Source organism: Chelonia mydas, chromosome 6 (assembly GCF_015237465.2).
Source record: "Chelonia mydas isolate rCheMyd1 chromosome 6, rCheMyd1.pri.v2, whole genome shotgun sequence".
NCBI lineage: Eukaryota > Metazoa > Chordata > Testudines > Cheloniidae > Chelonia > Chelonia mydas.
Window position 1 is genome coordinate 46092072 of NC_051246.2, and position 17283 is coordinate 46109354.

The 17283-nt window shown below is 40.1% G+C and overlaps 1 protein-coding gene across 3 annotated transcripts in view; it reads left to right on the forward strand.

The window, feature by feature from the left end:
* Window positions 1-17283, forward strand: part of LGR4 (leucine rich repeat containing G protein-coupled receptor 4) — a 119580-nt gene that overhangs the window by 87622 nt on the left and 14675 nt on the right. For all 3 annotated transcript variants that reach the window (XM_027830103.3, XM_007067917.4, XM_043549574.1), the window contains exons 5-11: window positions 10053-10268; window positions 11233-11304; window positions 13451-13519; window positions 14107-14178; window positions 14271-14342; window positions 15383-15451; window positions 16264-16335. In XM_027830103.3, the coding sequence (XP_027685904.1) occupies window positions 10053-10268; window positions 11233-11304; window positions 13451-13519; window positions 14107-14178; window positions 14271-14342; window positions 15383-15451; window positions 16264-16335 (642 nt within the window). The remainder of the gene's footprint in view (window positions 1-10052; window positions 10269-11232; window positions 11305-13450; window positions 13520-14106; window positions 14179-14270; window positions 14343-15382; window positions 15452-16263; window positions 16336-17283) is intronic.

Sequence of the window (17283 nt, forward strand, 5' to 3'; positions counted from 1 at the left end):
TTAATTAAGAAGGGTAGATTTGTTTGCATTAAAACATTTTAAGAGGTGATATTTAATGCAGTCTTAGTTATTAAAGTTTGCTTTTCTCACTATACATATAATTTACACACATGTACATACGGATATACGCACGTGCACACAAAATATTTTCACTGGCTTGGGTCTATACAACAAACTTCTGCTGGCAAAGGTAGTGATGAAGTATGCTTCCTAACTAATATAGCTGTGCCAGCAAAAGCCCTCAGTGTAGATTCAGTTGCACCATCAAAACTACAATTTTACCAGTAGTTTATTTTGTTCTGGACTGGAATAAGCTATACTTACACAAGTGTAGTAGGAACGCTGTGCCATTCATTATAGTAAGGCTATACTCGCACAGCAGTCCTAGTGGAGACCTGGCTCAAGTTGCTGTGACCCAAGACTAGACTAATGCATTATTTTGTAAGTTATCTTTATGAATTAATATTTTGATTAGGTTGGGGGGAATAAAATCCTCATGCGTCCATATGGGAGGGTGAACTGCAGAGATACAAAATCAGTGTAATCTAAACTGCTAGCAGTTTGGAACTGCTTGTGAGGGGATGGCTAACCTGGTAAAATGGGATAACCTATGTTTGCAGTGAATCATTCTAGCTTAATGGATACTCTGGATAAAAAAGGCTGATAGTGTTCTTGTTGTGGGTAATAGAGCTAGGTTCTGGTTAATTTGTCTACTCTGACAAAACGCATGCTGCTACACGCAACTGTATTTTAGTAGACTTCACTAGACGTGATAGTTTGAAGAGGGAACGTCTTAAAAATGAATGAAGACTGAAAATGCACGAGTAAAACTGGAGTTTTACTAATTATATCATTACTATAATGATTCTGGATCAAAGATCTTTGAATGCAAAATTATAGCATTATCTCTTGGGATAATCGGATGGATTTAAAGAATGATGGATTTAAGGGATATATCAGTGAGCACCAATAACTATTTTAAGGTAATCAGCATCACTGTGCTTGATGCAGTCCTTTTTTTTTTTTTTTTTAAACTAACTAATCTGGGGGCATTTTTTCCCCATGAAGTTTTCAATTCTATTTTGTTGTTTCTCCACTATTACTGAAGGGTTAAAGATTATCTGCTTATAAGTGTAAATGTATATTAAACTAGAATTGTGCTGACAGGCTAGAAGGAAGGTGGTGGGGAACAGAGAATATTCAGCATGTTTATACTTCTTGACCAGCAAAAGAAATACAAGTTCAGATACACTGAATTTGCTTCTCCATCCCTACATTTGTTAAGAATAGTAAATGTTTGAGTGCTATTTTGAGCTGTGTGCTAAAGGAAATAAATGATGGTTTAATATGCGGCTGTTTAAATGTATTCCTTCATGGACTTTACAGAATTGTTGAGTGAGGTTTCCATACAGTGTGTATACCTTCAGGAGCTGGTTTCACTTTAATCTGAATTGTGGGGTGTTTTTTAGCTTCAGGAATCCCTTCAAATTTTGTACCTTATCTACTGATTGGGTTTACTTACTTTCTAAATGTTTGAGTGAAGAATCAGGGAGTCAGTGATTTAGAAACTGAATGCATGAGCTTTTTTTTTTTTTTAAGCTATGACTGCAGAAGACAGTTGACTGTTCACCTCAGTAGTAGTCATTCTGATTGGCCTATCAGTTGTTTTATGGTTCTATTTACAAGACATGTGGGTGAAAGATTAACATCCAACACAACTCCAACATGTCGAGATAACTTGCAGCAAATTTTAAATGTGTCAGATGGTGGTATTCCGAGATCATACATATGGAAAAACCTACCTGACAAACCAAACTTGTCTATTGAATAAATTAGCTTATGAAATACTTGGATATTTGCTGAAATCTCCATACTTTAGCAAATCCATGTATTTGTGTCCCTTAGTACTTGAGATATAGCAAGCAGCTGCTGGATGTAATGAGCAAATGGTACTTGTGAAGTCATTTTGTTAGAATATTTTTTTAAAGTGCTTTTTCTTAACACAGTGGATTTAGTTGTCCTACATTCTAACAGAATTTCCATTGTATCCAGGCTTAACAGTACTTCACTTTGAAAATCTAAAATCTACTCCAGAGTTGTTTGAGTGATTTTCCTTGTGGTTTTTGAAGTAGCACTTGAAAGGAGCAAAGTTCATTACTGATTGCAATTGACCAAAAGTAGTTTAACACAAGTGTACACTCAGTAGTGATTGCCTTCTATTAATATCAACATTTAACTTTCCCTGTTAGTATAATACTGTTACATTTCCAGAACCATGTAAACTGAAGAATGGGGAGGGAGTAGTGTGATTGAAAACACTACCTGGAAAGGAAAACAGCAGCTCCTTGTGTTTTTGAGAGCTTAGTTCTAAACAAATTTCTTCCCTCTTATAGGAAACAACACAAACAAAATGTGTGTGAGGGAGGGGTTTGGCCAATTGCTGGGAATACATTTATCATTAACATTACCAAAATCATGCTTATGAGATTTTTGATCTGTTGGCCATTTTGGCCTGGTGGATTTTGCTGGGGTTCTGTGGCCCGGGTCTGTTAAGGGAGATCTGAAGCCAACCGGGATGATGGGCCATCTGATTGATTGTTCTTTAAGAGATAAAATAGAGCTGCCAAATACCAGTTACAGGCTGGATGGAGAGTTGCTCAGTGCTGGAAGGGAGACTACAGAACTGGAGGAAGACTTGGATTTTGTTTTTTTCCCCCTCATGCTATGCTTTTTGCCCTCCCCTCCTGTCTTGCTTTACATTTGTCCCTCAGTTTTTCACCTCCTTCCAATCCTGCTGGCATCATGCACACCTGCAAAGTGCCATCTTGTGCCTCTCAATCAATCACTGTCACTCTAATTGTTAGTGCTCCCTGCTCTGACAATCACGCAGGCTTGCAGCTATGAACTGAGCATCAGTCGGGGGTGGGGGGAGGAACACAAATTAAACTGAGCATGAAGCTCTCCTTTTGTGAGTGCATGACTTCTCCTTCCTGTCACGTTTCAGAAGTTAATGAAGGAAAGGAACAGGTTGGGGAAACAACACAGAATGGACTAGGCAGGCAGTGGAAGGCTCACAGGCTGTCACAGGAGAAGTCCCAAATATGGGATACTCCTGCTACAGGAAGAAATAGGCCTATCCCAGGGCATCACCGTTTGGACAGATGACCAATGGGCTTTAACCTATTGAGCTCCTCCCCTGGCTCTGATACGAAGTGCTCCCCAGAACCCTCAGCTGGAGAGCATTTCTGTTAGAATGCTCCTGCTGTGTGACCTTTCATTGTGTGCTTAATGTATGTTACAGTAATCTGCTGCTGTTACAGCGTTATTGGGGAACTGCTAATTCTTGTGTGGTTGTATTTAGTTAGGGCTTAGTTTATACTGCCTACCTACTTCGGTATAACTACATTGTTCAGGAGTATGAAAAATCCACACCCCTGATCAACATGGTTATACCGACCTTAGCCCCCCTATGTCAGTAGGAGAGCTCTGTCCTGTCGGCTTAAAGCATCTTCACCAGATGAGCTGCAGCAGCGCAGCTGTATCGATGAAGCTGTGCCGATGTAAACTTGTAGTGTAGACCTGCCCTTGATGGTTTACACTCTACCATTGTATGTCTCAAAAAGCCACTGTCTTATCAAGCTGTCAGTGCTGATTGTGAGGAGCCTTTTACTGTAGGGTTGGTTTCTAAGGCTGCAATTGAGGAAGCTTGGCTTGTTCCAAAGGGACCGTACAGGCAACCTCATGGTGCTTTGTTTTACGTTTTGTTGGGCTCCCTGTGCAACAGAAAGCCACTGCATTTGCCTCTTTATTTAGGGGTTATCTGTGTTTGTACTAAAGGTTGTTTCCTGTTGAGTTCAGGAAAGTTGTGGTCCATGTGTCATGTTTATCCCAGAATTGCGTTGCACCCTCCATGATTGATGCATCCTCAGCAGATTGTGTTAGAGAGTTTTTATAAGCAATTTAAATGTGTTTGATTCAAAACCATAACTTGGCAGGCGGTAGTTGCAATAAAAAGATAATTCAAAACCACCAGCTTGGTCTCCACTTCTCAGAGAGTAAGAAATATCTGGAAAGGATAAAACAGCCGCTCCTTGTGTTTTTTGACAGCTTAGTTCTAAACAAAGCCAGTATGGTAGTTGAAAGCTGTTAAGCTTACAGGTTTGTTTTATCTTTTAAATCTAATTTTAATGTTATGCTCTTATGAGAAATACAGGACACCTGGGTTTCTCTGCTACTCTCCCTCTCTCTTTCCCTCCCTCCCCATTTGTGCAGTTTGAGCTTATGTGAGTATGGAACCTGACAAGTAATAATAGTAAAGATGACAGCTCAGCAAATAAACTCTGAATTTATAAACTAGAATTTAAAGTAGGCCTCTCGCAAGCCAATGCCTATAGGGAAGCTGGAATTGGAGTGGCTTCTAAAAGATTAAAGAATTTAAGTGTATGCTGCAAGCTGTAATTTAAACAACATGAAGTTTTATCTTTAATGTTTTAATGGACAAAAAAGACAATTTTTGTAAACCTATAGTCCATTGAGGAATATTGGCCCCTTTCTGCTATTTAGTGTGAGTAAACATTTCCCTATCCCATCTTCCAAAAAGCAAGAATATTGACTGTTCTCTTTAGCAAGAATATTATATAGTAGTTACCAAATATTTAGGGGTTTGTTTTTTTAATTTTTCTTTTCAGTTTGATCCTAAAGATATACCAACATTTATAGCACAAGTTAATTAAAAAAAAATGCATGTTCAGATTCAATAGCTGCATTGTAGCCCTGTTTGAGAGTACTTTAGGTAAGAATTTGTCATTTGAAGGGGGAAAAGATAGATTTAGACTAAACTGGCATAGAAGATCCGAGTCTGGGAAACAAAAAGTAGCACAACTATTAAAATCTAGTTAAGTTCTGAGCGCCATAAAACAAAAACAGAAATGTAACACTTTGGGGCCTGGTCTACACTAGGAACTTACATCGGTATAACTACATCTCTCATTGTGTGAAAAATCCACGCCTCTGAGAGACGTAGCTATGCTGACCTGACTACTGGCAAAGACAGTGCTAGGTTGAAGAATTCTTCGGTCCACCTAGCTAGCACCTCTCGGGGAGGTGGATTACCTACGCCAATGGGAGAAGCTCTCCGGTTGGCATAGGGCAGGTAATGTCTACACTATGTGCTACAGTGGCACAGCTGCAGCTTGATCCATCCATTTTGTGTAACCATAAAAATATCCAGATTGGTTCTTTAATATCATTTTACAAAGTATTATGGCATAGGTTTATCCCTAATACTATAAAAATGAATTTCTATGAAAAGTCTAGGCATAATACTTATATTTCCAAAGTGTTTTGTCAGTCAGCCCCTGGGACCTCTGAAAAACCTAGGGTAATGACACTCAGTGTTAAAGAAATGGAAAGTCACTTTGTAACTGGAGAGTTGCTGAGAGGTGCAAAATAATCATAGAAAAATGTTCTAACACTGCTTTGCGGTGCTGACTTTGTGACCTTGCATCAATACTCAATGCTCACCCGTGATGTTGATATGGTGTTAACAGCATGACACAATGATTATTTTTCTTACTCCCTGTGACTCCATAACACACTTCCCATGTCACCTTTCACATCTTTCTATCAGAGAGAATTGAGGGAGGTTTTTTCCCCTCTGCTTACCCTCTTCAAAATTTTTGGATGCAAGGGACTAGTCAGAACCATTTTTTCTTCCTTGGGGCCTAGAACAGTCATTTGTGGCTTGAGTGCCAGGGGTTGAACATCACTGATGTGGGAATAGTAAAATACTCAAACCAGTGGCTGATCCCATTTGGAGCTCAGGTTCTAAGCCTTGCTGAATCTCAGAACAGTGTCTGAGCATAGATTTGTAGAAGTGTAGGGGTGGAAGGGGACTCGAAAGGTCACCTCATCCAGTCCCTCTCTCCTCCTCTCTCCCCCCTCCCCCCCCCCCGAGATGGATCAAGTAAACCTAGACCATCCCTGGCAGGTCTTGGCCCAACCTGTTTCTAAAAACCTCCAATGATGGGGATTCCCCAGCTTCCCTTGGAAACTTGTTCCAGAACTTAACTACTTTACAATTAGAAACATTTTCCTAATATCTGATCTACATCTCCCTTGCTGCACATTAAGCCCAATGCCATCCATGTTGTGATAGAATTTAGCAGAGATAATTAGGGATGAAGTATCGGTCATCTTTTACTCTGAATTTCAGTGCTGTAGTTGGCTTACATCATAACCGTAACATTGCGTGGCTCCGTCCTTTTTCAGCCCTTTAGCTGTAGAGTTGACAGCTCACTGAGACATTTTACAGTCGAATATGCCTGAGCAAATGTAACTTGGTGAACACATTTAGAAAAGAGACTCTGAAAATACACAACTCCCTGCAGCAGAAACAGGAGAGCTGTCTATGAGTAATCACAAGGACCGAGAGGCATGTGTCTCAAAAGTATGTTGATTTGCGAAAAAAGAACAAGGGCATTTGTTGAAGAAATGAGCTGGAGATGTTTATTCCATTGGAAAATAATTCTTTTGATCTTCAGGGAGGTGTGTGACTTTCGGAGGTGGAGAAAGACACACAGGTAATTTCTAGTTGATTTTTTTTTTCCCCTAAGGGAGCTGTAGGCTTTTTTATCACCAGTCATTTAATTTCTCTGAAATGTTCTAGTCTCAGCACAGGCTAAAAGTATTCACAAATAAGGGTGTACACACCTGCCAGCTCATAGGGCTGGCCAATGATATGCAGTTGCCAGTGTATGCACTATAGGAATTAACTCTTTGATGTATAGCTTTAGAGGTAATGGCACCTTGCTCATCTTAAAACCAAAACCAAACCAAACAAAACAAAACAAAACTTGGGCTTCAGAACATTTAAATTTTCCACTTTCTGTGCCCGTGTGCTTGTGGCTTACTTTGCTGCATTTCATAGCTTTTATTATTAAACAGGAATTCAACTTCTGCTGTTTTTCCCAAAAAGTCTTAAAGATTTGAACTGTTTGAACACCAAACTTCCTTTGAATAAGCAAACTAGGGAAATGTGGTCTAGATTAAATTACTATAAGGTGGGTGCACAACTGATTGTTAGACCATTTCCAAAGGATAGTTATCAATGTTTTGCTGGCAGATTGGAAGGCCTGTCAAACTAGTGTGGCCATGCAGGGGTCAGTCCTGGGGCCGGTACTATTCAATATTTTCATTAATAACTTCAATAATGGATTGGAGAGTAGGCTTATAAAATTTGCAGATGACACCATGGGAGGGGTTGCAAGCACTTTGGAAGACAGGATTAGAATTCAGAAGGACCCTGACAAATTGAGAGTTGCTCTGAATTCAACAAGATGAAATTCAATAAAGATAAGTGCAAAGTACTTCACTTAGGAAGGAAAAGTTGAATGCACAACTACAAAATGGGGAATAACCGACTAGGCAGTAGTACTGCTGAAAAGGATCTGGGAGTTATAGTGGATCACAAATTGATATAAGTCAGCAATGTGATGCAATTGCGAAAAGGCTAATATTCTGGGGTGCATTTAACAGTAGTGTTGTATTTAAAGCAAGGGAGGTAATTGTCCCTGTTCTGCTTGATGTAGGTGAGCCTCAGCTGGAGTACTATGTCCAATGGGTTCTGCACTTTAGGAAAGATGTGGACGAAAGTGGAGAGAGTCCAGCAGAGAACCATCAAAATGATAAAAGGTTTAGAAAACCTGACGTGTGAGGAAAGGTTAAAATAACTGGGCATGATGAATTGTTCTCCATGTCCACTGAAGGTAGGACAAGAAGTAATGGGGTCAATCTGCAGCAAGGGAGATTTAGGTTAGATATTAGGAAAAACTTTCTAACTAGAAAGGTAGTTAAGTTCTGAAACAGGCTTGCAAGGGAGGTTGTGGAATCACCTTCATTGGAGGTTTTAAGAACAAGTTGGACCAACACCTATCAGGGGTGGTCTAGGATTACTTAGTCCTCCCTGAGTGCTGGGGGCTGGACTTGATGAGTTCTTGTGGTCCCTTCAAGCCCTACATTTGTATGATAAGATAAGAATTTGTTGCTGATTTGTTGCATAGATCTGTGGTTCCCAACCAAGGGTACACGCAAAGGTCTTCCAGGGGGTATGTCAACTCATCTAGATATTTGTCTAGTTTTACAACAGGCTACATAAAAAGCACTAGTGAAGTCAGTACAAACTAAAATTTCATATGACTTGTTTGTACTGCTCTATATACCATACACTGAAATGTAAGTACAATATTTATTTCCAGTTGATTTATTTTATAATTATATGGTAAAAATGAGAACATAAGCAATTTTTCAGTAATAGTGTGCTGTGACACTTTTTTGTATTTTTATGTCTGATTTTGTAAGCCAGTAGCATGGGCGGTGGGTATTGAAGGCAGGGGGAGGCTGTGCCTCCCCATACAGCCTTGCGTGGCCCCACCCACACTCTGCCCCCAGGCCCTTTCCTGTTTCCTGGGCTGTGCCCTTGTGCTTCCTATTTCCTGGGCTGCGTGTTTCCTGGGAAGCTCTTCCCACCCTCTCCATGTCGTCCCCGTCCCCCCGGCTGCCTGTGGCCAGCTGGGGCTAGGAGCATAATGGGGCTGGCCTTTGCTCTGGGTTGGGGGGGAGGGGGGAGAGGCATGTGCTGCCCACCCACCCGGCGTCCAGGGATGAGGGGGACTCTTGGCTCCAGTGGGGAGGGGACCTCGGGCAGAAGGGGTGGTCCGGGCCAGGGGTTAGCCTTCCTGAGGCCAGGGTTCACCTACTGCTCATTAAGTTGTTTTTAAGTGAGGTGAAACTTGGGATGTACGCAAGACAAATCAGACTCCTGCAAGGGGTACAGTACTCTGGAAAGGTTGAGAACCACTGGAATAGAGAGCATGCTAAATACTGAAACAGTATTAAAATATAACTCTCAAAGTGAATGTAGCCATTGGATAGAAAATGGGAAAATAAGTTGGTAGAGAGTGTAGTTTTGTGCAGGAAAAGAATACGAAGTCTGTTTGCAAGCAAAGTCTATCAGGCTCAAGGTATCAGGCAAGGAGTAGTACCATTTTGTTAACTTTTATTGGAAAGATCTTTCAGTTGGATTCTGCTAGTAAAAACTACACCTTCTGTCGTGAGTACTTTCAGATCTGGAGCCTGAAACTGATGGCAGACATTCAGCCACCTAGGTTTTCCAGGTGTGAAGTCCTCATTTTAAATTCCCTGAAACCTAAAGAAATGTTGTGTAACTCGATAGCTTAGCTGGGTTAGTAATTAAAGCAAAAACTAATTGCTACAAGTCCTTTGCTACTCTTTTTGAAAGAGAGATGAGTCATTTTCTACATGAGGATGCATTATTGCTGCTAATATCCATGATCAGAATTAATTTGGGAAAAATATGATGGCAAAGCTAATCCTGTACAGATAACACTGATAGTGTTACCCTCTGCTGCTGTTTTTTTTTCCCCAGAGTATGTTGGAAAGGATGCTCTGCCAGAAAGAGGGAAATCTTTGAGTTTAGTTGGTGATACAATCCTTTATTTGTTAATGTGATTCATTGTTCTGACATGAGGTTCAATAATATATTTTTAATAATTCTCTGACATCAGTCACGTGAGTAGTACAGTAATAACAGAAAGCAACACACTAATAGTATCTAATACTATTTACAGTGTACCTACAGAGAGAATTTCAGTCAAGATAATGTGGTTTAATGCATTAAAACCATCTCTTTGTAAATTTGTTCCAGTAATGTGTACTGCTGTTCATAGTGGAGTCTTCTGTAAAATAGTTATCCATTCAGATTTTTATAAAGATGATTGTAATTTTAAGAATTATTTTACTTTGTTAAATATGGACAGGAAAAGAATAATTTTGCTATTTGAATGATCTGAGGTGTTTATTTAGACAAAAAAAAGTTCAGGCCCCTTTCAGCAGCTTCTCAAAGCTTTCAGATGATGAATTCTTCCAGTAAAACTATTTGAGTTTTTAAATATGTTCGTGTGTTTTAATCCATACTCGTACTTAACAAAGGCTTGTGAACTTCACTAATTTCAATTATTTTTGTTTCCATTTAGGCGTTTAGATGCTAACCATATTACTGCAGTCCCAGAAGACAGTTTTGAGGGTCTCGTCCAGCTACGTCACCTGTGGCTGGATGACAACAGCTTGACAGAAGTTCCCATTCATCCACTCAGCAATCTTCCTTCTCTGCAGGCCTTAACTCTGGCTCTCAACAAAATAACACACATTCCTGACTTTGCGTTTACAAACCTTTCAAGTCTCGTCGTTCTGTGAGTATTAGCAGCATTTCACTTTACAATTCAGTTTGATCCTCCAAGTGTGGACCTGATTCAGCTAGGGTTGCAATGAGAAGTGCGTTCTGTTCTGTTTCACTTCAGGTGGCTAATAGTTTGTAACCCAGAAACACCACAAACTGGTACAATTATCATCTGTATTAGACAGGTCTGCTACCAGAAAATCAAAAATGCCATGACTGAGATTGCTCCATGATTTTTGATTGCATCTCTTTTTGGTAGCGTACTCATTCTTGAAAACTGACAACTGAAAAATGTTGGCAAAAGAAGGCATTGTAGTTTTTAGAGATGGAAATATCCTCTTCAACAGGTTTGTTCCTTATGGGATATATTTCTAATGCTTTATGTAGTCTTAAATGTGCCTGGGACTGGTGTTAACAGTAGAGCTGGTCCAAACGTTTTGAATTTATTTGTTTAATTCAAATTTTCATCACACTTTTGGGGGTTTCTCAACTAACTGTAGAGCTCTTTGGAAGTTTTCCGTTTTCAAAAAGCTCTGTCAGTTTCAAAAAGCCAGCAAAAAATAATAATTAAACTTTCATGACTTTTTTTTGTGGAGGTGGTTTTTGTTTTTGTTTTGGAACTGCTGTAATTGTTTGCACCATTTTGCTTGAAGACTGTTTAAAAGCCTTAGCTATAATCTGAAGGCCCCACTTCAACACCTGGAAATTAATTGCAGTTTTGTCAGAATCAGGAGTGCTGAATGGGGTCTCAGGTAGGTAATTCTGATTATATCCAATATCTTGCTCTCATCCTAGATTGTGACATCTCTTGTCTGGTAATAGGGGCATTCTTTTGTAAAGTATCACTTCCTCTCACCCTTTAATGGTTTTTCTAAAACATCCTGCTATTGTAATATCAAATAGTCAAATGTATGTTAATTTTATAACTTATCCATGAGAAACTGATTATTTTGAAACTGATTTTGTTGTCTCTTTAGGCATCTTCATAACAATAAAATAAAAACAATAGGAAAACATTGTTTTGATGGATTAGACAACCTAGAAACTTTGTAAGTACTTTTTCTGTGTTAATGTATTGGTCTGTGTTTGTAGAAATCTCTGTACCCAGACTAGTTATGGAAACTAGCACTTCTGACAAAAGACTTGGAAAAAATTGTTCAGATATCCCTATGTTTATAATTAGTGTTATAGTTAATAAATACTTGTTACCTCAACTTACTTTTAGCAATAAACTCATTTAAAACATATTGCAAAAATATGTTGCCAATTGTCTTTGACAATACTAATTACTTCTGTCTTTGTGTAATAGTGAGATATGCTTGAATGTCAATGGATAAAATAATCTTGAGTTTAAGATAGAGGGCTCAGAAGCAAAATGTATAGCCATTTAAGTGTTTTGTATGATATTGCATGGACTGCAGATTTCCTTTCAGCTTGCTTCGTGAATGTCTAGTAAGCAATATTTCACTAACACAAAAATTTGTTACATTTAAAGAATGCAAAAAATATCTATCATGAAATCCTGGCCCCACTGAACCAGTGACAGCTCCCACTAGTTAAAAGGAGGTGGTGGAATTTTACTCCTACTTTGTGAGGGTTTGGAGGAGTATTGGAACTTTACTTGCTCCAGAAACCCTGTAAATCTTTATTTAATATTTAGAACAGTCAGTTATCAGGGTAAATTTGTAATTTGATAATCTTTTAAAGATAGAAACCAGTTCTAGGGTTTTTGGTTTTTTTAAATAAATCTTTTACTTCTCAGCTGGAAGAAAAGTACACTCTTTGAGCCCAGTCCTTCTCAGAAAAAAAATCAATAAGAATGTAGTCTGAGGAAGAGCTGCACAATTTTGCCCGTTGACATTTCCTTGTGCATTTTTGTGAAACAAACAGCCAGCATAAAACTGAGAGCTTGACTGGCTCTTGAGCTGGAATGGTGACAGAGCAACTGTGATTATTTTATTGTGTAGCTCAGGGATGGGCCAACTTTTTGGCCTGAGGGCCACATCGGCGTTGTGAAACTGTATGGAGGGCCGGGTAGGGAAGGCTGTGCCTCCCCAAACAGCCTGGCCCCTGCCCCCTATCTGCCTCCTCCCACTTCCCACCCCCCTCAGAATCCCCAACCCATCCGACCGCCCCCTGCTTCTTGTCCCCTGACCGCTCCCTACCAGGACCCCCGTCCCCTGACTGCCCCGACCCTTATCCCCACCCCCCCCGCCGCTCCCCATCCCTTGACGCCGTTCCCCATCCCTTGACACCCCCCACCACCCAGAACCTCCGCCCCATCCAACCTCCCCTGCTCCCTGTCCCCTGACTGCCCCGCCCCCTATCCATACCCCCGCCCCTCCCCGGGATCCCACCCCCTCTCCAACCCCCCTGTCCCCTGACTGCCCCAACCTCTATCCACACCCCCGCCCCCTGACAGCCCCCTGCCCTGGGACTCCCACGCCTATCCAACCCCCCCCGCTCCATGTCCCCTGACTGCCCTCAGGACTCCCTGCCCCTTATCCAAATCCCCCCCCCCCCCCCCCCCCGCCCCATGCCGGTCAGAGTAGTAGGAGCTCGCAGCCACACCACCCACGCCGCCTGACAGGAGCGGCGGGCCAGAGTGCTGGTGGCGCAGTGCACTGAGCCTGCGGGGGTGGGGGGACCAGCGGGTGAGGGGCCGCAGGCTAGCCTCCCTAGCGGGAGCTCAGGGGCCAGGCAGGATGGTCCCACAGGCCAAATGTGGCCTGCGGGCCATAGTTTGCCCACCTCTGGTGTAGCTGAACAGTAAACATTTCCAACAAATCCACTTTGCTAATGTAACAAGTATTTGTATATTAGGATTTATTTGACTGTACCTCTTCTTTTGTTCAATTATAATAGTTGTCTTTACTACAAGGTCTGTAGCTCCTGCTAGTCTCTCGTGGCTGATATTGGTGTATATTTTATAAAACCTAAGAGATTTTCTGAATAGGCTATGCAAAATTGTCATTCAGACCTGCACTTTTTTGGGTGTTTTAAAAGACTATATTTTCGTTTTAAAGGCTTCTGAAGGATAAAATCATCATTAAGATAAATCATTGTCTAAAGAAGTATATAGCTTCACTATATGGAGAGAGAGAGAGAGAGAGATCAAGCAATTTAACATGAGGTGTCCAGTGTGAAAACATGTAGCCAGCACTGAGTGTTTGCTGATGCTGCTGTTTCTTCTAGGGATTTAAATTATAACAACATGGTAGAATTCCCTGAAGCCATTAAAGCACTTCCAAGCCTAAAGGAGCTGTGAGTATTACTACATCTTATTCTACCCATTTTCTTTATCCTTTTCTTAAATAAAAAAGTAATCCTAACTCCAAGGTTAGGAATGCCTCTCTTGTCTCATTACCCAGTAATCTGAAATGGATTAGGTTATGCTAAGCAATGCTCTAATTACAGGAGAGCGTAATCAGCAGTTAGTGAGAGAGCCTATTATTTTTGGAGTGATTAAAAATAAGCAAATTATTTAGGATAGCCATTAACATAGATCTTAACCATCAGCTATTCTGACACTGTTTTGCGGTCTCCAGTAGCAAAATTATGTAATTACTGATCATTATGCTTTTTAAAAAAAACATTTATCACAGATTTATGCAGAGTGTAGCTTTCTCCCCAAAATTTTCCATTTTAACTACTGCTATATAGTAGACAAAGGTCTGATCCTTCAGAATTACTCCTGCAATTGTGTGTAGTCCCATTTGACTTTGGTGCAACTGTTCGCAGGATTGAGCTCTGAGTTTGTGTATTATTTGAGCACAAGCAAAATGACGGTTGATCAACTCTAATGATGCTATATTTTAAGATTTATTTCTCTTTTGTCAATATATTTTTAGGGGATTTCACAGTAATTACATTTCCATAATCCCCAATGGTGCATTTGGGGGAAATCCCCTTCTAAGAACTATGTAAGTATTATTATGTGTGTATTTGTAATCTGATTACCAGACAGTGATGGTATGAACTGATGGGAGACTGAAATCTGTTTTTAATTCCTCAGACATTTGTATGATAATCCTCTCTCTTTTGTGGGGAACTCAGCATTTCAGAATTTATCAGATCTGCACTCCTTGTAAGTACTTTCTCAATTTATAAAAGAATATCTGAAGTGAAATAGCATGTCTGTGCCCCTAGAATAACTGATTTTGCTGGTCAGATGTTACTTCATGCACAATTTTTATTTGCACTTAGTTTTAGTAAACTTTGCTCTTTGTTCTTGAAATGTCCAGTAGTTTGAGAGTCTGTTGGATAGTCTTAAAATCTTTTGTTCTCCTGGCTAACTCGCATAAAAAAAGTAACCTAAAGCCAAATGCTCAGGTCCTTGCCCAGACAAATTCCCACTGAAGCCAGTGGAGCCTATGTATATTTCTGAATATGGATGGACATTGGGAATGCGTTTGCAGGCAAGTACATGCACAGTTCAAAAAAGATTTCTAGTCTGGGAGTTCTGAGTAATGAATAAGTAAAAACTGACTTAAAAACTTCAAGATTTGAGCCACAATCAAAAGATTTTATAGTAAACTGCATACTTTATACTATATTCAGAATGTATATCTAAGTGGCACTTTCAAGTGGATGGATCCTGCTTAGGTACAAATGCGGGATCCCACTTGGGTGCCAATCCCAGACTCTCCTAATCAAAGACTAATACGTTTTAGTATGTTAAATGGGGGCTGATATTTGCAGAACTGCTATGATGCCTCCTTCATGCTGATCCTTCAAATGGCACATATTTAAAAATCAGCGCTGATCTTATTTGTTGGAATGGAGCAGCCATGGAAGTTGGATCACAGCACCATCTGCAGAAAATTAGCACGTTAGCAGTGTTCTGAATTCCAAGCATGATTCTGACAGAATGTCAAACCCACTGAGCAATATCACGTGCTTTCATAGCATTTGATTAAGCATATTTTTACTTTAGTTGTATTCAACAAGTGTCTTTAGACCTATGGTGTAAACAAAATTCATTGAGGCAATCAATTTATTAGTATGCAACTTTCTCATGAAAGCTTTCATAACAGTATAAAAGAATTGTCCCCTTCCTCCCTCTACTCCCCCCCCCATCTCTCACAATTTCCATAATATAATTTACAGATGATCTTGTTTATTTAGGGTCATTCGGGGTGCCAGCATGGTGCAGTGGTTTCCTAATTTGACAGGAACCAGTAATCTGGAGAGCTTGTAAGTATCTTCTACCAAACACTGCCAATAAATTAATTTCTTGTTCTGTCTCTTCTTGGAACAATTAGTATTAGAAATTAACTTCCAATGGTAGAAGTGTGGGTTAGTGAACGGGGCTGGAAGCCAGGAGATCTGGATTCTATTCCTGCCTAACTATTTTAGGTAATTATATGACTGCTATTACCAAAGTAATGGAGTGCCTCACAATTTTGAATATATTTACTTGTGAGGCCTCAGCTGGAGTACAGTGCCCAATTCTGGGTGCCTCATGTTGTAAAGATGTGGATATGTTGGAGAGAGTCCAGAGGAACACAACAAAAATGATAAAAGGTTTAGAAAACGTGACTTCTGAGGAAAGATTAAAATAAATGAGCATATTTAGTTTTGAGAAAAGAAGACTGAGGAGGAGGGACCTTATAAATCTTCAAATATGTTAAGGGCTGTTATAAAGAAGATGGTGATAAATTGTTTTCCACAATTCACTGAAGGTTGGACAAGAAGTAATGTAACCCCATCTGCAGCAAGGGAGATTTAGGTTAGATATTAGGAAAAACTTTCTGACTATAAGGGTAGGTAAGTATTGGAATAGGTTACCAAAGGAGGTTGTGGAATCCCCATCATTGAAGGTTTTGAAAAACAGGTTAGATAAACACCTGTCAGAGGGGGTCGAAGTTTACTTGGTCCTGTCCCAGTGCATGGTCTTGGACTAGAAGACCTCTGATGGTCCCTTACAGTCCTACATTTCTGAGACTTACTTTGTACTGTTTGAGCATTCAAACATGTATGTGTGTTTTTGTTTGTTTTTAACACAGGACTCTTACAGGCACCAAGATAAGCAGCATTCCCATTAACCTATGCCAAGAACAAAAGATGCTTCGGACTTTGTAAGTGAATATTTCCTGCTCCTGTTTTACCAATAGTAAAAATAATTTGATAGAGAACTATTGCACTATATTTAAAGAAAGTATCATTGCTCAAAGTCACTCTGTCAACATTGGTAGCCCCCAAAATTGTTCAAATGTCTGATCCCTCTTTGAGTCCTCTGGAGTCCTGGTGCTGCAGAGTAGTATGTTGATGTACCAAATCAAATCCTTGAAACAGCAGTGCATTTATTGAAGTACCTGGTGTTTCTTCCCTATGGTGGTGTACCGCTGTAAGGATATCAGTGTAACAGCATTTGCATGGGAATGTCTTCACATTTCATTGTGCCACCCACTCACTCTCCAGACCACACTCATCATCCACATTTGGAGAGTGTGAGAAAACAAAGGAAATTAGCTGTGGCTGCCAGCTAATCAAACAACATACACAAACCTCTTAGGACGCCAAAAATCCAATCCTGTTCTTAAAAAAGGTAAATTTTATTAAAAACAAAAAGAAAGAAAATACATTTTGGAACTGAGGCTTTTGCTAGATTTTAAAAGAGCAATTCCAAAAATGAAGCACCCAAAATAGCTTTCTTCGGGGTTCAGCTTAAAGGTTACAAGCAAACAAAGCATCTGGCGTTAGCACAGAGGAGTTCACAAGCCAATAAGAAATAAAAGAAATAACCATAATTGCGTCTAACTAAACATTCTGATCTACTTACATATTTGTAGTTCAGATAAGTAGTTCTAGGCATGATCTGATAATTTCTGATCATACCTGGTTTAAGCTGTTTATAGCATGGCTGCTCTGCTTTTTTCTTTTTTCTTTACCTGGGAGACTTGTTAACCCTTTACATGTAAAGCAAGCAGAAAACAGCTACCAAGAGGGATTTTACAGCTAACTGGCTGGCTGGGTGTCCATCAAAGGGAGCTGCTACTCCTCCCCCCCCCCACCCCACCCGCACC